This window comes from Siphateles boraxobius, unplaced genomic scaffold (genome assembly GCF_051911475.1).
Source record: "Siphateles boraxobius isolate OS27281-9 unplaced genomic scaffold, OSU_SipBor_1 65, whole genome shotgun sequence".
NCBI classification, from domain to species: Eukaryota; Metazoa; Chordata; class Actinopteri; order Cypriniformes; family Leuciscidae; genus Siphateles; species Siphateles boraxobius.
The window spans coordinates 14632457-14655297 of NW_027509192.1; the positions used below are offsets into that span (position 1 = coordinate 14632457).

The window sequence follows — 22841 nt, forward strand, 5'->3', positions numbered from 1 at the left end:
ATGTTCCAAAAAGGGGTTTTCGCAGTGATGCCATAGAAAAAACATTTTTGGTTCCTCAAATAATCTTTCAGTAAACAGTTCTTAAAAGAACCCCTTTTTAAGTGTGAACTTCTGTGAGGAACATTTGAATAATCTAAAGAACCTTTTCCACTATAAAGAGGCTTATGTGCAATGAAAAGGTTCCCTGGATGTTAAAAGTTAATCATGGAACCATAAATGCCAATAAAGAATCTTTATTTAGCAGCCGAGTAAATCTGCTTTATATGCCGAGCTTAGAGAACACACTGAAAAACCCTGTCCTAATGACAAATCAACATTTCTCAATTTAAAATTCGATCTATAGTGAGCCTCTCCACAATACACTCCAATTTCCTGTTTATTTCAAGACTGCAAAGTAATAAAAAGGAGTATGATGACGTGATGTCAAAAGGAGATGACACTGTGGAATATGGTAATTATGAGAATGAAATGTGATTATATCCAGCTCTGACACGGAAAAATAAAATCATGGTGGCCCAAAGATGTACAATGAAAGAGGTTTGAGATTAAAGAAAAATCTCCAATCAATAATCAAGAAGGTCAGGATCTTATTGAAAACCTATGGAGAGGATACAAGCATCGGTGTATGTTCGTTTTTTGTATATTGACCTTGTGAAAATTGAAATCCTACTGACCTGAGTCTAGAGGTGACATTCACGCTTATCTCAGATGAATTTGGAGATAGCTACCAATACAAGTTAATCAACTCAAAGTGTAATCCTGTAGTCATTACAGAAGCACAATAAGAAGTGCTGGAGGAGGCACACGAGTGATCATTATGAATGGAAATGAATGGGGAACTTAACAAGAACACACAGTGACAATGACAGAAAACACACACAAATAAATCAATGCAAAGAAACTCGTCCATGCCTTAACTTTTTATTTAATTTGAAAGTGCACATAGTAGACATACACATGTGACATGCTTGGGTTTGTAGTAAAGTGAATAATGAATGAAATGACACACTAGTGAAAAAGATTACAGTAGGTTGACTACACAAAAAAGCTTTATGAACACACAAGCCCTGGTTCAAACTTTGCTCACGTAGCCTGCATGCGGTCGGTCAACAAGATTTAAATATCCAAATGTAACATTTAGCTGCTACATGGTTATAAAGTAAATGGACACGACAGTCTTTCTTCCCAGCAAGCTGCAATGCCGAATAGCCCCTCACACATCCATACATATATACTCACCACATATGTTTTCTGGGAGGCAGGCTACGCTCTCTGTTGATGGCAGTCACCCCTAGAGCCAGCTGCATTACAGTAATGTATTTCTGGTAATTCACCATGGTACTGTTCACCGCTTTTTTGAAACACAAAAATCCGCACCAGAAGCGCAGGTACTACTAATAATAACAATTTTATTCTCTCCACCTTCTCCCTGGCATCGGCTTCAACTGCGTCTTCCTTGTTGAACATCACAGCGCCATTTCCAGCAGCAGTAGCAGCACTGACAGGGAAAACACTCCCCGCGAGGGAGCACACCGCTGCCACCCATCACTACAATGACAGTCTGCTCGTATTACCTCTAAGAACGGAAAGCGCGCCAATCCATTCGTTATTAGTCACGAGATGGGCATTCTTTTCCCGCCACTCGCGCGTGCAGCCACTTTGCTTCGGACGCGCGCTCGCTCACTCTCTCTCTCTCTCTCTCTCTCTTTCTCTCTTCTGTCTGTCTGTCTCTCTCTCGCGCGCGCTGCAGCGTCCACGCGTCCGTGCGTGAGGTAGCTAGCTAGGGGAGTCTGTGTAGGTGTGTGTGTGTGTGTGTGTGGAGTTTGGAGGGGTGGCTTAAAGGGACAGCTCACCCAAAAAATGTAAATCTTGTCATCATTAGCTATGTTTCCATTCACATATTTTTATGCACATTTTGGAATATCGCACAAAAACGCTAGATGGAAATACCAAGAAGCGCATGAATTTTATTGGTTGTGTCAATCACAGTACTGATTGCCTACACCAAACACTGATCCCTAAACCTACCCATCGCTGTAACCTTAACCAATGAAATTTGTTGCAGGGCGGGATTTCTGGTGAAGGGGTTTGGGGGGGAAAAAAATATCACGACATCAATTTAAAAAAAATATTATTATAAAACATATGTAGGCTACGTGACCAGGAAGGGAAATGTTTACTTAAGCCCCCTTCACACAGAGATTCCCAAAATATACACTGATAATCTGTCCCGGGATTGTTTGATTTTGGTTCATTCACACTGCCTCCGCAACGTCTTAAATTTGCTTATGATCTGCGATTTATCTCTTGAGAAATCACGCTTGTGCATTATTTGTCTGATTCCCTCATAAACTAGCACATCCTGCACCATTTCAGCGTCATCACGACATACCGCTTAAGACATTAGCCCTGCCTTTTGTTTGTTCACACAAGGCGCGTTCCGGGACTGATCCCAGCAATGTTTCTTGGCCCCCATCCCGTGATCAATCCCGGGATATGTTTGCGTTCACACAGAAGGCACTCTAGCATGGCAATTTTCTGGGATCAACGCTACGTGTGGCTTTAGATTTGTTGCGGCCATAACATTGTAACTCTGGGGAACATGATAATATGCCATGGGCAAAAGATCGTTTTGTTCCAAATAAATAAAAATGATTGATAATATCCATTTCTGATAATCCCAGGTTGATATGGTTTTGTTTACGCATGACCACAAGGAAAGGATGTAGTTCCCTTAACTATAAATGATCATGTGGCCACAACATATCACGTTCCCACGAGTTAATGCATGGCCACAACATGTTATGTCGTTCAGTTACATATCATGGCCACGAAAAAACATGTCCCTTCCCGGTCACTGTACTTTTGTGCTCAGCTGAGGCAGATACATTTTATTTCCCGATAAGAATACATGTGCTAAAAAGACAATGTAAACACTGATGCTCAAAACAATTGATTGGTTTGAGTAGGGCAAACTTAAATTAAATCAATTAGTTCAATCAAACAAACTTTTATGAGTATTATAACTATATAGAACTTTATTTTTCTTTTGACACATTCAAACTAATCTGAATTGTTTTGAGTTGTATGAACTTGTTTCTTTTAGTTTAGGCAAACTTAAATTTAACTGAAACTGTCCAGGGATTTCTATTTCCCAGCATGCTTTTCCATAACACTCGAAAGGGAGAGTAAATGCTAAAATTAAGTGTTATATAATGTTTTTTGAGTTTTGCCAACTTATTTGGGTTTACACAGCAACACATTTCCCAAATAAATTATTCGATGTGCAACCATTTTTTTGACTTTGCCTCAACAGATCATGCAATCTCAAAAAATTGCAGAGAGCGAGAGGCATGTTTGGATGGAGGTCCGAACCTTCTTAAAATATATTTTTTTAAAAAGAAGTGACTTTAATTCTTCATGGAAAACATCAATGAAACATGCCGATTTTCCAATAAGTTCCTTCTAGAACGGTCTCTGCATTCCCAAACACCAAAACATGCGTTTTTTATGTTTCAGTGCTTTATTCATAAATGTTTTATGCGATTTTCCAATGTTGTGCATAAGTTAAATTCGCAACTTTGGAAGGGAATATAGCCTTTTTTTGTGTGTGTAAAATTTGTTGTTAAAGTTGTTATTCACCAAAAATCTTAGGTATCCATTCTCTCCTTGGTTTGTTCATGCAATATTTTACTTGTGAATGAATCATTTTCTCCACTTCACAATACTGATCTGGGGTGAATTTTCTGCACAACAACATAATCTGTTGCTTAACTACCATCATTGGAGAAATTGGCTATTTTCCTGAAACCATAGAAACCTTCTTTGTTGCAAATCCGTTGTTCAAACCACATTAGTTTATCAATATAACGGGCGTTAATGACGTCATGCATTGTTTTAAATAATGAACATGACATCTGAGGAATAATTCGCTTTTTTGTTCTTTATTTTGCTTAATCTCCAAATGTCTGATTCAATCATAGGTTCCCTCACACGTACTAGAGCTTAATTCGCACATTCATTCATTGGTTTATATGAAAGATGCATATTGTACTGCATGTTAGTTTGCTTGTTTTGTTTAAATGTCCATGTCATCCTACAAGAAACTATGCTACTGAGAGAGCTGTAAGTCCAACCACACAATTTTGCAAAGCTGTTTGCGAACATTTGTTGGAACTATTATGGGAAAAACACAAAATCAATCAACTATGTTGATAACGACAGAACTTGCAGATCCATATTGGCTTATGATGCTTTTGGGAAACGAATCACTGAATGATTTGTTCATGAGTTGGACTGATCTTAATAAATAATTATAAAAATTTTTGTCTGTCATTAGGCTTAGAAGACGTATGTATAGTTCATGGAACATACTGTACAGACCTCTGTTTTGCGTCCTTTTGAGACTTGACACCTTCAGTCGTCATTCATTTTCATTATAACGTGCGACCAGTACAAAAAAAGACATTTGTTGTCTTGTGTCCCACAAAAGACAGAAAGTCAATATGGGGTTGAAATGGCTTGAGGGTAAATTATTATTATTATTATTATTTTCCGAATATGGGTGTATTATACCCTTTAAATGCTAAAAAAAAAAGATACAGTTAAGGTAGGGCATAACACTAAAACACATTTCTTCATGGCTATATGAATTGGTTTAGAGCAATATTTCCCTTTAAAATTAAAGTAAATGGAAGTAAACGAGGTCAAGTAAAATGTATTAAGCAACTTTTAAGCAACCATTATTTAGAAAGCATATATTGATGTGTCTATCACCCTTCAAATAGTTTTGTCATCCCTATTATTTATATGTATTAAAAATGACTAGCACATGTGCCCTATATAAATATATATATATCATAATATGTGCACAATGACCTTCACAAAACTGTATCAAGGTGCTTAAATAGACCACCCCACTATGACTGAAATGAAATGCTCTCTTCTAGTGGTCAACCAGAGGGTTTAATAAAGCAAAGGCCTTGCCTCACAGTGTTGCTGGCAGAATGTGAAGCGGAATGACCATAAGCCCTGTGAAACGTTCAATGTTCAAAACCAATTTGAATTATTGAAAATAATCGAAATAAATAATTATCCCACCAAATAATATAGTTCTTTATTGTAAAAATACGAAATAGTTGAAAATAATCAGCGCAAATTTAACTAAAAATCATTTCAAAAGTAATTTGACCTTAAACACATACCTCGGGTGTTTAGTGACCCGGGACGTCATTCACTACCCTCCTCCTCTTTCATGTTGTATAGTTAGACAACAATCTTCTATTGAATTGAGGTATTCCTCAATCAATTCATTATAAAAAATTTTGTAAAAAATTGTATGGGTCGCTACTGACCCGAGGTGTGTAACAGTGTATGTGTTTTTTCAGCACAACAATAATTTAATCTATGATGACTGAATAAGTGCAATTCACATTTATTCCACAAGGTGGCAGTGTCTGATACACAATGATGAAGTGAAGCTTCACTCATAGTTATCGCAGGGAGAAAACAAAAGAATAGGAAAGATCATGAATATAAACCAGATGCTGAATGGGAAATGAGCTCTGTCGAGGACAGTGATGATGGTATAAAACATCTGCTCAAACTGAACCTTCCAAGCTCCAAAATATAACAAAATATGCTTTATTTTATTCTTCTGTAATTGTTACTCTAATATCAGGAGAGTTTTATATTATCACGACAGGTAGAGATCCATCCGCGTTAGATATAGAACCGGGTCACTAAAGACCCAAATATGTAACAATGACTGGTGAAACATTCATGCATGTAAGGGTTAATAATATCAATAAATAATTATTCTACCAAATAATATAGTTCATTATTGTATGAGATATTGTAGTAGATACATTAATATGACATTTATGTACAATTCAATTCTTGTAAAGGTAATTTTACAAAAACAGCTCAACCTATTTTTTTAGAACTTTTTATTTAGAGAAATCTAAAAATGTATGAATATTTCGTAACTTTTTAAATCATTGCATTTAATGGTTTGCTGTTATGAAAAATACTAAGAATTCAGGCTCATAATATGACAAATAAATACTTTTTATTTATTATTAGAATATACTATTATTATTGATTTAGTTGTGTTGTACGTATTTAATTGTTATATTTTTTATTAACTTATTTTGCTTTAGGTACAGTATCAGGATGCAACGCTGCAGTGCCTCATTCATGACAATGTAAGGTCTAAATGGAGTTAATGCAATCATTTGTCAGATAAATATTTCCATCATTAGAAAGGCAAATGCAAATTAATCTAGGGTTGCACTTTATTTTACAGTATGTGCACTTACGTGTATTTACAGTATTCTTACCAAAGAAAAGTACTGGGTAATATAAGGCAACAACATGGCTTAAGGTTCGTTTTAAGGGTAGGTTCAGGGTTAGTACCTAGTTATTATAATAACTATACCAAGTACATCGTATGTCCAATGGAACAGGACTGTAAAATAAAGTGCTACCGAATCAAAAAATGCATGTTCATGTAATAACTGGAGAGCAGCCATGACGCTGCAATAAACACCAATGCAACATCCACTCATAGCTCAAAATGAACTAGAGAGAATATGGCCTGCTTCATTTGATTTCAATGTGGGATGTTCAATTTGGCCAAATTCTGTTTGGGGAATAATTTACTTTTCAGACAGACTGAGAGCTAATTTGCAGTGATTCCCATTTTCATTTACCCAGGTACTATTCTTGGACACGGCTGCAATGATGCTTACACTGTCAGTATCAAGATAGCGTTCCGCACATAAGTTAGATCACCCAGTTCTTAAGCAAATCTTTTTTGATGTAATGTGCAACAATGATTGTGCTGGATATGTGCAGGATAATGGGCTAGATAAAACACAAAGAGTTGGTGCTGAATCTTCTGCAGGTAGATGGTAATTATGTTAGTGACGTCACTAGCGCTGTCAGCCCACTGAATCGTGCACCAGTGCTTCATCTACAATTATCAAAGGAGACCAATTATCCGTGACATGCAGAAAATGGCCTTGCATTTAAACAAATGACATTTGAATGAAGACAAAGAATAAATAGATGGCATACTGTTTTAATACAACTCTGTGCTCTGTGACTGAAACTCCCAAAAGAGATGTTGACAGCTTGTTGGCGTATGAACATTTCTGTCATCTCAAATGATTTGTACTGGAATTCATACTTGAAACCTTTAAAGCTTTGCTTTAAAAGATATTCGAGTTCCAGAAATTACATATATGAAATGATATATGGTGTATATATCAGCGTAGCGCACAGAAAGTTAGCAAACGTATCGGATCACGGATCACACACACACACACACACACACACACACACACACACACACACACACACACACACACACACACACACACACACACACACACACACACACACACACACACACACACACACACACAATGGTGAAATAGTTTCTTTCTCCATAGGTGTAATAGGTTGTATAATGAACAAACTGTATATTCTATGCCCTTACACAATACCCAACACAAAAAACTTTGCTTTTTTATTTATTAAAAAAACAGTTTAGTATGTTGTTTAAGCCATTCTGTTTATGAGGACACAGAAAGAAATCATGTTTACGTTGTAATACCCATGTCATTATACACATTTTTGTCCGTATAAACCATATGTACAAGAACACACACACACACACACACACACACACACACACACACACACACACACACACTTCTGATTGGCTGTCAAAATTTTTCATTAATCAGCTGGACAAAATTGTTCTGAAAGTGATTACACAAATACCATTCATCTGTGTTGTTATTGTTAAAGGTTCAATTGGGTTGTATATAGAACCCTAGGGTTCTTAACTCAATTTGAAAGAACTCTTTATGTCAAAAAAGATTCTATATAAGAAGAAATGTCTTAAATTATTGTTTAACTGTTTATTTTCTAGTGATAAAGTATGTTTAAGAACTGTTTAATTCATAACATTTAATTACAATTGAAAATGATTTAAAACTAAGTTAATTAATTAAAACTAAATTCATACAATGACCCCATGATGGGAACCCTTAAAAGGTTATATATTTGAAGCGCCTGACGTATACTGTACGTTTTCTTTTAACAGTGAAGTTGTGGTGTGGACTTTCCTATTCTCATAGACTTTTAGACTTTTCATAGAACGATTATTATTATATAGATGTGATTGTGGGATCTTTGGCCTTAAACACAACATCTAGGAATATTCATAATGCTGCTTAATGGTAGGGTAGGCAATTTTCGCAAAGCCTAGCAATAGCAATATCGAGCTAGCTTCGAAAGCATTAGATCCCACCCTCCCTTCAGTGCGTTTTCAAAGCCACGCCTCCTTCAAAACACATGAACGTGTACAGCAAGGAGCAAACAAAACCATCAAGAGAGGTGGTGTCAAACTACCTCATTTTTCAAAGCACATAACATTACAATACTAAGGAACATAAACAACTTAAAGAACGCTGAACTGTACCACCTGACGGCTGCAGATCATTTTGGCGTTGATTGGGTTGCCAATGAAACTCGTACGCTTGAGCCATGAACCACTCTGAGTCAAACGCCACGGGTTTCCATCTCTTCCAAATTACAGTAATTATGGCATAAGCTGGTTGTTTTGGTTCAGGAGGAACTGTAAAAGGAGGCTGCTGTTTGTTTGTGGCTCTCTGTGACTGACGTCTGTCTACCTCTGCATAGCATGAAACGTGCTGATGACGTGATGTCTGCGCAAGCAAGTGTGTGGAGGTATAAAAATACATTTGTTGACGGGCAGGTAGGACATCGTATCGTTGCAATGATTGGACAAAAATGTTATGGTCCTACACCTTGCACAGACAATAAATATATATATACATAAATACATTTAGACCAGTTAACTTACTGATTGCTATCATGAAGAGACTTTCAACAAGAATAAAAATAAATAAATTCCGGAACAAATCGCCTACCCTGCCTTTAATTGTAAATGACCAGCAAAATGAAACATGCTACATTCAATATATAACCCATCCCTTCTCTCAACAGACATTTGTACGGGACACCGTCTCATTTCCTCTATATAGGACACGAATTCAAACATTCACAAATCTATTTCAGGACACCCAGCAATCTAAGTTGGTCAAGGACCTTTCTTCCCCAAGCCCAGTATGGTGGTTACTACACCAGCATGATGTGATGAGTGTGTCCGTGAAATAGGACAAGTTAGGAGTGCCCTCCTTCTTTGGTCTTCCACAAACAGAAAAAATGTGGGTCCAGGAACGGGTTACATGATTCAAAGCTCGTTCCCCAAGGAGGGAGAGTTGGACCCGAGCTACAAGAACCCTCTCCAGCTGGGGCGGCGTGATTTATGACTTTTCACAAGCGAGCAAAGGGGAGAAATGAAGTAAAAAAAAAAAAGAAAAGGCGGTCCTTCACACATGAGCTCACTGCACCAGGAGAGAGGACAGACTTAGAGACACAAGAGAGGGAGGTTCCAACATATGCACACGGGAGCGCGTGAATCATCCATCCCGACACACATACACAACCAAACACATTCAACTCAAACAGTGCTAACACAGTAACATATTCAAACAACAACGCTTCTGAATGCATGCAACAAAACACACATTTTTCCTCTTTAAACACACACTTCAAGTTGCACATCAGCGCTGTCGCAGTGCTTTTTCCCTGTGTGCTGTGAGGTGAGTCATCCGTCGGCTGTAGCGTAACCCAGCCGCTTTATTCTTCCCCTCTCTCCTCTTCTTTTCTTTGCTAACCTGACAGACAAGGATTTCAGCCTGGTTATTTTTAACCAATAATGAACTGAATTCACCACGACTGGGATGTATGAGCAGTTCTGAGAGAGAAAAAAAAAAGAGACTAAAAACTTGCGTTTAATGGTAGTTTCCACCACCAGTTAAGATATTCAATGGTTAGACCACTAAACAAGAAAAATCTCGCACATTAAACAAACATATTCCATTATATTTCGCTTTTTACAACATGGAAAAGGGCGTGAAGCAAAACGCAGCCTAGCATTATATTTGTAATCAAAAGTTTAGCAATTTGATTTAGCATCAGCAAAGTGGTTACAGAAAATGGTTACATGTTTAATTATATTACATGACAAGTTTGCTGGTTACACGACAAAACAAGCTAAATGTCTTTTCCGACCAAAATAATGCTTTAAATGAAACGTAACATGAAATCTTCCTTACTGACTGCACATAAACGTATTCACTTAAAGTACACAGACATGTTTACTACTTTAGCCAGTAGATTATGCCGGGTTCAAACTACATAATATTCTTGTCTGTTACAATAGTCACAGTGTCAGATAATGCGATTTTGACCCCTAAATTCTTGTTGTGTCGTGGACATAGACTGTAAAAAAAGGGTCATGGACAAGAAACACGTCAGACTTTACGTTGCTTCTCGACCAATCATCGCTTGCCGTGTGCGTGATGTCATCGAGAAGGCGGAACTAGCGACTGACAACAGGTAAACAAACAATGGCTACCGAAGCGGTGTGTTTTGCACTGGCTGTCTTGGCATCAGAAAAGGCCAAAAAAGAAGAAGAAAGCACGAAGAGGACAGTATGGGCAGCCTAAAAATGTAAATTTCGTTTTTTAAATTAATTTATTTTTTATTTGTAGTCAGTAGTAAATGTACTCACCATGTTGCTGAAGCGCCTCTGCGATTGTTCGCCAGCATTTGTCTTTTTTTTTCACTCTGGTATTTCTCTCGCGATAAATACGGAGGTGTATTGTTGCCATAGTTCCACAAACCTTTTCCTCCATTGCATAATTCCCCGTAACACCCTACGTCAAATGGATCGTGCCAAAATCAGGTGGATATCTTGTAGTCTGAACCCGGCATTACATTTCAAAAAAAGTTAACGATTTACAGGACCTTTGAGTCACAAATTCTGAGAAATATGAATAACTTCAAACTACATAAAAGCCCATGTTAGACCCACAAATTCCCAAAATTTGTCTCAACTATTTTAACACAATTGTCTGGAAAAAAAAATCCAATTGAACAATATTATAATCACCATGAAATCAAAATGGACAATTCTTGTTTTTTTTTGGAATATTGCAGTATTTTTTATAAATGATTTTGATTTATCCGTACACATCATTATATTTTTAATTCATGTGCCCTTATAATCTTTAATCAAAATAATTTCCCCTCCCTCTTGCAGTGACATGACTTATCTACTCTGATGATGTGTTTACTGGCATGAGGGCGGGACAACCTGTCACTCATTTGAGATTGACAAATAGCAAACCACAACAATCTAATCAATCCTCGATGGACAAAATCCTACATTTCTTCTTCTTCAAGAAGCAGTTTCACACGGATATACGCCACAATAGGGAAGAAAAGACTATCGTAACTCCTGTTTCCCATAATGAGAAATTTTGTCTTGACAAGTAACTGAAATAAAAAAAGTTGAAGAACTAAAATGACTAAGCCTAAAACTGAAATAAAAATAAATAAATAGTTAAATAGAAATATATATATATATATATATATATAATTAATGAAAATGATTAAGCACATAACAAAAGTTCTAAAACTTAAACTAAAATTTATATGAAAAAAGAAAATATTAAAGTACAAGATAATCAAAATATTAATAATTACTATAATAGTATACAAATACACTAAAATAACTGCATTCAGGTCTGCTAGGTGACTACTACTTTAGCTATTAACCTAATAAACAAGATACATTTTCTCTTTAAACAAACATTTTGCAATGTAATTTTATTTAATTTTGCTGATGCTGGGTTTAATACCTCAGAAAGAGGCTTTAAGTGAAACGTAGCATGAGATGGTTCTTAACCAACCGTACGCAGATCAAAACATCTGCACAGTAGACATGAGAGTTTGTTAGACAAAGTCTTTCTTATGGTGGTTTTAACACCTCTAAAGAGCCTTGGAGTGAAATGTAGCATGAAATCGTAACCGAGAGCAGACCTTTGATCAGAGTATCGGCAAAGTGCATGTGAGAGTTCGTAACTAAGATGGTGGCTACTTCCGCCATTAGCCTATAAATGAGCAAAAATTTGTTCTCTTTCAACAAAGCTGTTTCACTTTGCTTTGAATTTTGCTTGCAGTGCTTTAAATGCCTCAAAAAGGGGCCTGAAGTGAAATGTAGCATTAAATGTTACTGAACACAGAGCGCTTGGATCAAAGCATCTGCAAAGTGCACATGAGAAGACGGTTACATCTTTGATTACGTTGTGTAATACTGTATCTTAACTGCAGTTGCCTCACAGGCATTGAATATTAAGTTATACTTTGAAAGCTTTCAACTCACATGTGGCGTTACAAAAACACCACGCTAGCAAAAACCTAATCTAACTGCATACCTAATTTACTGCATTAGCTCCACAACAGAACTCTATAATTGGAAATCATTATCGTAGTTAACGTTGATGGTCAAGGATCAGCCCAGCCAAACCCCGTTCTTTTATGGTCGCTCGGTCCAGTGGAGACCGGCTTTGGCTTATATGATTTAGAATGGTGAGCTTTCTCGAAGTCAGCAAGAAACCGAAAACTATTAGACGGACACAGACAAAGTGAGAGCTCAACAGATAAATACCACATCCTCTCGTACAACACCAGAACTTAATCTGGTGATCAATCAATTGGGTTTCTATTCAGCAAGAGAGAGTGTGTGAAAAGATTTGTGGGACAATGACAAGTAAGAGTGCCCGTGATAAAGAAAAAAAAATCTTTAAAAATCTAGTTTAAAACGTGCCAATGTACTCTTCATATTTATGGTGGTTACACATGAGTTTGAAAAACTTTTATGCAGTTTTATTTCAAGAATGAACCCTTTCGTATTTCCAGGGTTCTCAGAATCAGAAGTCATCATAGTTGGGTAAACTTCATGAATGGAGACAACAAATATAATTTTTGTATTTCCATGATTTCCGAGAAAAAAATCCATGATACCATTTTTAGGACTTTCCAAAAGAGGAAAAATATTGAGAGATTGAAAAAGAGATTGTTAGTCATAAGAGAGAAAGATATAAAATTTGCTCAAAGGTCAGAGGTCACTCTTCCGCCGAAACTAGACTCGCGTTCGGCCATTACTGGAAGCCAGTGATTATGGTTTATAAAGTTATAAATATGGATGTTTTTCTTCGCCTCAGAAGGCCTTTTATTAACACACTGGAGCCGTATGGATTACTTTTATGATGGATGGATGCACTTTTTGGGCTTCAAAAAATCTCAGTTACTATTCACTGCCATTATAAAGCTTGGAAGAGCCAGGATATTTTTTAAAATAATTCAGATTGTGTTTGGCTTGAAAGAAGAAAGTCATATACACCTATGGTTTGAGGTTGAGTAAATGATGAAATAATGAAATAATTTTCATTTTTGGGCAAACTAATCCTTTAAGGTCGAGGCTAGTGAAAGTGAAATGGCAGTATAAATTATAGTTAGATGCTACAGTATTTGCACTGTGTAAATAGTTGTTAGGTGTTATTTATACTCATAAATCTACCGGTCTAACACTTTATTCCCACTATTAAATACCTATTAGGCACTTTCTTTTTTTTTTAATTTGTTTTAAAATCGAAAAGGTGGATACTAACTTGGGTTGACTTACTCTCCACACCACTGGTCCTGTTATCAGACAGGTTTCTTTTGTAATTTTGTCTGGCTCAATCAGACATTGGTAGGCAGAGTTAACCTCTGTTATCCTACAAGGCGGGCTATTTGCAGTTGTTGTTTAATTTGAAAATATAATGCCAATATAATATTTGTGACCATTGATCACAAAACCAGTCACAAGTCGCACGGGTAGGCTATATTTGTGTGAATAGCCAACAATACATTGTATGTGTCAAAAAATTATCGATTTTTCTTTCCCAAAAATCATTAGGACATTAAGTAAAGATCATGTTCCATTTAGATATTTTGTAAATTTACTACCATAAATATATAAAACATTTATTTTTGTGAGTGAATGCAGCACAATTGCGAACATAAATGGACAACTTTAAAGGCGATTTTCTCAATGTTTTGATTTTTTTTTGCACCCTCAGATTCCAGATTTTCAAATAGTTTTATCTCAGCCAAATATTGTCCTTTCATAAGAAACCATAAATCAGTGGAACGCTTATTTATCCAGCTTTCATGTGATGTATAAATCTCAATTTCGAAAAATTCACCCATGTGTCCAGGGTCAAAGTATAGTGCCATAAATGTATTATGATTTAAAAAATTAGCTTGATTTACAGTGTCAATATTTGTGTAAACGCATCATCACAGACTGCGAAAAGGGTCTATTGTTCAATTTAATAATATAGACACCATTAGCCTATTAATTCATAGATGTTTGTTTTTGGCGAGTCAAACTGCATGACGTTTTACAAAATTATCTAATATTTTAAGAGGCTTATTGACATCATAATGGAGATCTGCACATTGTTGGTCAACACATGACTCTGATTCCCCCCCAAAATTAATTTTGAAAAACATGCTCAATCAAGTCATTGTGTATATGAATTGCATTTTAATGTTTAAAAAAAAAAAAAATTAATATATTCCAGATTTTAAAAAAAGAGCATCATGAAATCGACCGTTGCAATTTTTACCATTTGAAATGACAGACTGCCGTTCACCAAAGTTTAATTTTACGTTCATTTAAAAAAAGTTCTTTATTGGCATCGATAGTTCCATGAAGAACGTTCAACATCTTTGGAAACATTCCATTACACAAAAGGTTCTTTATAGTTTTTCATTTTTCAAATGTTATCCACTTTAAGAAAAATGGTTCTTTTAAGAACGGTTTCACTGAAAGGTTCTTTTCGGAAACCCAAAATGGTTTTGCTATGGCATTGGCATTGTTGCGAAAACCCCTTTTTTAAGCTTTATTTTTAAGTCACATACTGTACAAACACACACACATTACATCCAAACAAGACGAAAAAATATATACACACTATAGTTGTGTAGTTATGTTTAAAAGTCAGGAAGTCCAGCTGGAGGCAGGACGTGTCCTACTTCCACAAAGAACCTCTACTCAAACACACAAATTGCCCTGTTAGCCTCATTCTCCAACATTTGTAAAGACATTGTTTAGCTAAAAGCTGTGTTTACTCTTTATCTGAAAAACACAAGTTTCCGTAAAACGTGACAATCCCCAGGCACCAATGCATCATCATAGAGACGTCTGCTCAGATTGTGGCTCACTTTGTCCTATCCAAGTCTATTTTTATCAATCCGAAGGAAATCAAAGTCAACTTAAAGACTCACTCATAGCATGTACGGTATTTCATAGGTTATATAACTTTACCTTATAAATATGTATGTATGTAAATGTAAAATATCATAACGAATTGCATTCCATACTCGTACTCCTCATCCATATTCAACATTGTCCTCATGCGTTCTCCTTTTTCCTACACATTTCAAACGAAGCTTAAACTTTCGCACCTAAAACATCTTCTTTGTCATAAAGCGTGTACTTACATACAGTGGCCGTAATGCTGCGCTCCCGTCATGGTGTCCATGATCATGCCTCTCTGCTCTGTTCTGTTACAGTGTCTGCGGTCTTCTAACTGTCCTGCTCCTTTGTGTGTCTGTCTGTAACTTGTGTGACCCAAAATGATTTTGTCATATTGCCACGTCAGTGACTGTGTGTTTGATGTGTGTTGCAGCTCTGGGTCAAACCAGTGGCGCTGTCGTCTCCATGATGACTTTGCTGTCAGTCAGACATGAAGGAGGCCTAGTTTAGCGAACAATACGCCCGAGTGTGCCTTCACCTCACAGATACGTCTTCACCATGTCTGTCCTCCCCCACTGTGAGCCCACGTCCTCTATTTCAAGCCAAGATTTGATCTAGCCGGATTTTACAGGGGCCAAAACTATCTGTGCATTAACCAGATCTGCAGGGCTCCATTTCCCAGCAAAATTCAGAATATAAGAATTGAGGCCCTTTCAATCCATTAGTTAGAAGTTGAAGTGGAAGTGGGATTTGAAAAACACACACAAATTTGACATTTTATTTACAATTCAGAGTTAGATTACAAGTCAAAACTTAGTGTATAATATATCTATATATATTCAATATATTATCACATAGACATATTTAAATAAATAAAAATGATGTAATACAAACACTTTTATGCATTTATCTTATACATATATTTGATTTACCGGTAATATATTTATGTTTAATTAAAATAGTTTATTTAGATATTCAAATTATATTTTTATATAACAAATCAAAAAGATTATTCAATCACAGTCCAAAATGAATCTATAATCTAAAATATTATATATAATAAAATGAAATAAATTCTAATTTTAATTATATATACTATATGCATGCATGTATGTATATATATATATATATATATATATATATATATATATATATACACAATAATTAAAAGTTAATTTATATATTCTAATTATATATTTATATAATTTTACAAATTAAAAATATTCTTACTCTCAGTCCAAGACTAATCTACAATTAAAATAGCATATCATATAAATAATAAAATATAATTGTAATGTCATTCATTTTAAATATACTGTATATATATTTACTATATAAAATAAATATATTTATTAAAATTATTAAAATATATATATTTTTTAACATATTCTAGTGTCATGTTTATGTATTTTAATTATAAATGCTATATAACATGATAAATAGCTTATGTTAATTAAATACATTTTTACTGGTGGAATTTCAAACACTGATTAGTATTTTTTTCTGGAAATGTCCCATCTGTGGTGTGTATAATAAGGTTTATCAGTAAGTCATACTGAAAAATTAAATGCAAGACTACACTACAGCATTTCTTCAAATTTCATAACATTTTAATTAGGGATGCACCATTTTGGCCAATACCGATAACCAATAATTCTTTATATTTGAAAGCCGATGACCGATATATTGGACGATAAATCTAGATCCAACTTTTTATATAAGTTTAAGAGCCTGATTACAAAAACAAAAGTCTCACCATTAAAAGCCAAGTCCCAAGCACACAATTTCAATGTTCTTATTATAGTTTTATCTAGCCATGACAGATTTTGTGCTGCGCATGTTGCACCTAACTGTATTTTCCTTTTTGAAGAGATTCCATAAACATATTTAATGCGATTCAAAACCATCATGGCGAACAATGCGTATCAGAAGTGTCTCAGATGAAGGTAATAATCCATTACTTATCGGCTTTAATATATCTGACAAATTTACTTATTGGGCCGACAACAGTAAATATCAACATATATCATCCAATACAGACATGGTGGCCGATATATCGTGCATCACTCATTTTAATTCTAATTCCTTAAATTCAAACATCCATCATGCACACCATGCAGATTTAAAAAGCATTCTCCATTTAATTCAGAAGTGCACACAACACTTGCAAGGCGAAGGCCCCGTTTCCTATTTTTACCTCGTCTTCCATCACACCATGTACAGACACCTGAAATACACACACCTTCCTCTCCTAGTGGCCCTGCAGGCTGTTCATGTCACATCCCACTCACTAATAAACACAGCACACACTCACAATCACTGTCAGCTATTAGTCTCCCTGATCCAACAGCACGCTGACACCACAAATAAAGCAGCTTCACATGCACGACTGCCTACTCTCGGTCTCATGCACACTACATCTACGGTCTCAGCACACTTTCCTTGGCCTTAAATGATGTATTGGTGCTTGTCGAAATTCTTCATGCTTCAAAGACAAGGATGAGACGAAGCTTTGATGTGGTGTCCAATTATGGCCATACACAAGTAACAAGCAGATGCACGGTCTTCCTATTACACAGACAGGTGAAGTCGGTTTACATAAGGGAGATGAGATAAGCAAACTTGCAACTGTGATGTCAGCAATTATTCACAGTCAAAGGCAAAAATTCTGATATGCGTGGCAACGGGACACTTCACAGTGCAGGTATAACAAGATATAGTGTAGACCTAATTTAAATGTAAATTCATGACTTCCTAAAACATCCAGGTAATAAAATGTTCAAACAAACTTTTCATTAAAAAACACTGGACTACATAAAAAGCGTTGAGACATTGAGACAACGTTTGGTCCAGTCTTCTGAACTTCTCAGATACTCCAGCCGCACGGGACTAACACGAGTTATGTAATCAGATTACTTTTTTCCAAGTAACTAGTAAAGTAGTGAATTACTTAAAAAGTACTTTTTCAAATAACTTTTTCATTTGTTCCCATGTTGAGAGAAATCAGGAGTAAGTGCAGAGAAGTTGTGTGTGAACATGGTGTTATTGTAGTTCTATACTAAATGTGAGCAGGCATTTACTCATCTCACCTACACAGAAACAGATTCCTCAAAATGAATAAAAACAGTGAAATGCAAACCATAATATTACACAAACCTGCAAAAATTAAATGTTAAATTACACAAATATACTTTATGTATTTAATCTCACTTTATTAACCTTTGCTGTCTTTGCTGCTGATCTTCGACGATCCATTTAAACCAGGAATAAGCAAAAATTACAGTAGTTAAATATCACAATTGTGCATGTTTAATTTTTTTGTTTTTATTTTAAGTAAGAGGCTGCATCCGAAAGCTTAAACATACTGCATTAGGAGGACGCTTTCCAAGCTAGGAAGGCATCAAGGCAATGTTACCTTCACAACGTATGTTTTTGACCAATGTTTTCCACTTCTGATGTAATTTCTGGTGAGAAATTACCATTCAAATTTGAGTGAATACATTTTAGCTTAATTTTAGCTTAGTTCTCACTATTTTTCTGTAGATCAATAAACTGTTGCGCTGCCTCAGAAGTCTGTCCTAAATCAGTTTCCGTAAGGTACCTTCATGCGCAAACGCTGCCTGCAAAGTCACTGCCTGATAAGGCCGTGAAGCAACAAGTCAGCTGCTTACGTTTTTGGACGCAGCCAGTGTGTTAAACTTCATCCTATTCTTCTGCGATCCAGAACGGCAGCACAGCTGAAAGGTTAGTTTTAGCAGCGCCCTCTACTGTACAGGTGTGAATTTTCATTTCTTTTTTTTTTTAGTCTGATGCTTATTCTGTGAATAAGACCTTTATGGCGCTTTTCCACTACACAGTACCAGCTCGCCTCGGCTCGGCTCGACTCGACTCGCCTTTGTTTGGTTTTCCACTGTGTAAAAGTTGTACCTGTACCTGCTTTCGGGTACTTTTTTTCATACCACCTCCGGCGAGGTTCTAAGCGAGCTGAGGCGAGCTAAGGCGATACTAAAATGTGACGTGAAAACAATGCCGACTGCTGATTGGTCAGAGAGAATCGTCACTATTCACTGCGTCATCATTGCACGCGCCAGATGGAGTATCCAGAATAACCCTGCCTTTTTTAAATAGTTTAGCCAGAGATAGTTACTAAACTTACTACTATTATTAGGGCAACTCGGAAGAATACGCCGTGGTCAAACGAGGAGGTGCAGACATTCCTTTGTTTGGTTGCCGAAGAGAGGATCCAGCGAGAGCTTGATGGGGCAACGAGGAACGAAAGGCGTCGCTATGACGACCGGGTACTATTTGTGGCGATACTTTCTGCAATGGAAAACGGAACGAAAAGCGAGCCGAGTCGAGGCGAGCCAAGGCGAGTCGAGTCGAGCTGGTACTGGTAATGGAAAAGCGCCATTAGATTTGTCAAAAACATATATTTTTTTGTAATTAAAAAACAAACAAACAAGCAAGCCCAGCTCAGGTGAGAAAAAGTAACACAAAAGTAATGTAACACATTACTTTCTATAGAAAGTAACTAAGTAAAGCAATTAGGTACTTTTAAAGGGAGTAACGCAATATTGTAACAAATTACTTTTAAAAGTAACTTTCCCCAACACTGATAACCACATGTTTTTTCTGGACAATACCTTTTATGTTGATGGTTTCACTCTGTTTCATGAGAACAAACTGTGCGAACAAACTTCCATTTTTAGACTGTGCCTAAAGTGGGAGAAAATGGGAAACTACGGTAGAAGTAGAAGTGCACCAGAAGCCCACCCATTGTGACCAGTATCTGTTTGATTCACACCACCCATTAGAACAAAAAAGATGGGTGTGATTTACACTTTGCAACATTGAGCAGAGAGTGTACCCATGTATCCAGAGGCCAGGGAACAAAAACATGACTACAATAGTTAAAATAACTAAATTAAACATGCACTGAAGGACTGTGGTTATCCAGATTACCAATAGGCATTTATTAAAAACCTATTCAAGACGAAAAAAGGGGGGTGAAACAATAAAATTACAATCAACTGAGGATGGTGTTTGGATCAACACCAAATAGTCATTTCTTTTTATGTAGTCCAGTGATTTTTAATAAAGAGTTTCATTGAACACACAGTTTAATCAAACATTGTGCAGGAATTCAGAGAATGAAACATATTTGTACATATTGATTTGGACCAATCCCAAAGGTTGCTAATGCAATCCTAAACAAATAAGTAATTTTTGACGCTCTAGCAGTTAATAAACAGAACTGCATGCGTCTTGCGGAAGAACATTGTAGCCGGAGTTACTTCTCTCTGTTTATGTCTATGACGAGTCAGGCAGGCACTGGGCTACTCGCAGTGGTACGACCCGTACCAGTCTAAAATAAACACTTATTATAGGTGTATCGTAGTGATTCAGGATAAGAAAAAAAGACGGGTCGGAGAAAGGAATTCATGATGTACTCGCTCATTATATAATTTTTGTACATTTTGAACACAAAAAAGTTAAGGACTGCAGCTTTAACTATATCTATCATGACAACTCTTTAGAGTTTAGCATGCTAATGGATATGATAATGTTAATATTTGGACTTGTACAGAGACTTCCTAATGCCAAAACACACACACAGACATGCTGTACTGCTGTGAGCAAGCAAAATAACAGACAACATGCTGCTGCACAAATAGCATATATGAAATGACCCATCGCAGATCTATACAGGTGGTGCTGGGGAAGATGGAGGGTTTCAGAGGAAATTTGAAAGCTGCAAACTGCTACAGTAAACACTGACTAACCACTTACTGTAAATGTTAAACAGCAAACACATTGGCTGCCAATGCAAACAGAACCAAACAGCTTGTGCTGTGCAGTTAACAATGAAATTGTTAGCAGGCTGCGTTAAGGACCCATCAGCCTGCACCAGTTTCATAAGAGAACCTATTTACATTACGAACAGTGTTATTTTAGTATCATTAATATTTTGAATTAACTTTTACAATTAAAAGAAAAACACTGAAAAATGGCTAATGTCCTGGCAGAAGATTTGTAAAATAAGATTACTTTTTCCAAAGCACTTACAGCGGCTGATACACGTTACCTTAATTACTACATCTGCAGTTGTTAGACAAATAAAGAAATGCCATTGAAAGGGCACAGAAATGCGGACATTCCTTCAGGCCTGATAAGCATCCCGAACAGAAAAGGTCAATGTCTCCAGAGACTCTAGAAATACGGAAGACTGATGAGAAGGATTCACACATCACAAGAGACAAACAGTAGCATCCTCAGCATCTCTGCCTATCTATCCAAATGTGATGATGCCATCAAAAAGGCCCACTTTGATGATCTCGCTTTAATCCGGTTTTTTTTTTCTTCAAAAGCCACTCCATTGACAGACTGAGGCAAATTAAAGTATAATAGTATAGCCCTACAATAACCTGCAGTTTTAGAACCGCTGTTATAGGACCCAATAGTTTTTTTTGTGACAGAAACACCTAGCCAATTCTACTCTATTAAAGGGGACCTGAGGGGTATTTGAAAAAATAAAAATAAGGTTAACTTACTGTCACAAACCCTGAACTCTCGGTTGATTAACACAAACCTTGCTTACTCAAGAATTTTCTTTCTTTTTTGAGTGCAGATCGACGATGTGTGAGATGAAAATGTATGAGGTATGCAAATACATACGTTGATATGCAGGAAGGATATGCAATGATTGGACAAACATTTTATGGTTCTACCCCTTCCACAGATGAGATGTATAAATGCTTTTAGACCACTTAACTTAATGATTTCTATCAGGTTGTGAAGAGACTTTCAACCAGCATAACAAAAAATATTTCTGGAACAAATCACCAACCCTGCCTTTTAAGTCAAATGACTCGCATTAAACCAGCAGTTTAAAGTCTGAGCTCTACATAGAACTAGAGTACTATAGGCCCTTTCAGGCTCTCATTCACTCGTTAATGTAAAACAACACGAGGGAGATGGAGAGGACAGATTGCGGCAACAACTACAGCGCAGGGGATGATGATGATTCTAGGATATCTTACCTCGTGTCAAAAAGTGGGTCTGTGTACATAGGTGGAAAACAAACTGTGTCTTGTCCCTTGGACAGAGTGTTCTCTTGGCTGAGAGCTGGTTTAGTTTGTCCTTGCTTCTTGTTTTCTCCAGCTGAGCCATCTGTGAGGGAGAAACAGTACAGTTTTAGGAGACAAACATCTTTCAGACACCTTTGAAAAGTTTACTTTGATTTCAGCATCTGAATAGTAATTTAATGACGATTCATTTTCAACTCTGACCGGAATCATTTGAAGTAGGCCTGTTTTGGAGCGATTTAAGTAGTTAAAACAAACATGTTTCTGGATCAGCGTCCTTTAGCCTGTTGGCAAACGATATTGGCGATCAAAATAGGTTTTTTCAACAACATTTTTTATTTTATTTTATTAAAATCGCAAATACAATGAATTGTCTACACTTGTATCATCAAATGATTTTCATGAATTCATTTTGATATTCTTTCCTAATTAATATTTGAACAACTTTTGTCAAAATCAAAGGACAATCCAGTCGTGAGCATTCATTTATAACACACATA

General features: G+C 36.3%; 1 protein-coding gene across 20 annotated transcripts in view; it reads right to left on the reverse strand.

Moving 5' to 3' along the window:
- tjp1b (tight junction protein 1b) overlaps positions 1-22841 on the reverse strand; it is a 149616-nt gene that overhangs the window by 123361 nt on the left and 3414 nt on the right. For all 20 annotated transcript variants that reach the window (XM_077211189.1, XM_077211175.1, XM_077211174.1 and 17 more), the window contains exon 2: positions 22297-22426. In XM_077211189.1, the coding sequence (XP_077067304.1) occupies positions 22297-22426 (130 nt within the window). The remainder of the gene's footprint in view (positions 1-22296; positions 22427-22841) is intronic.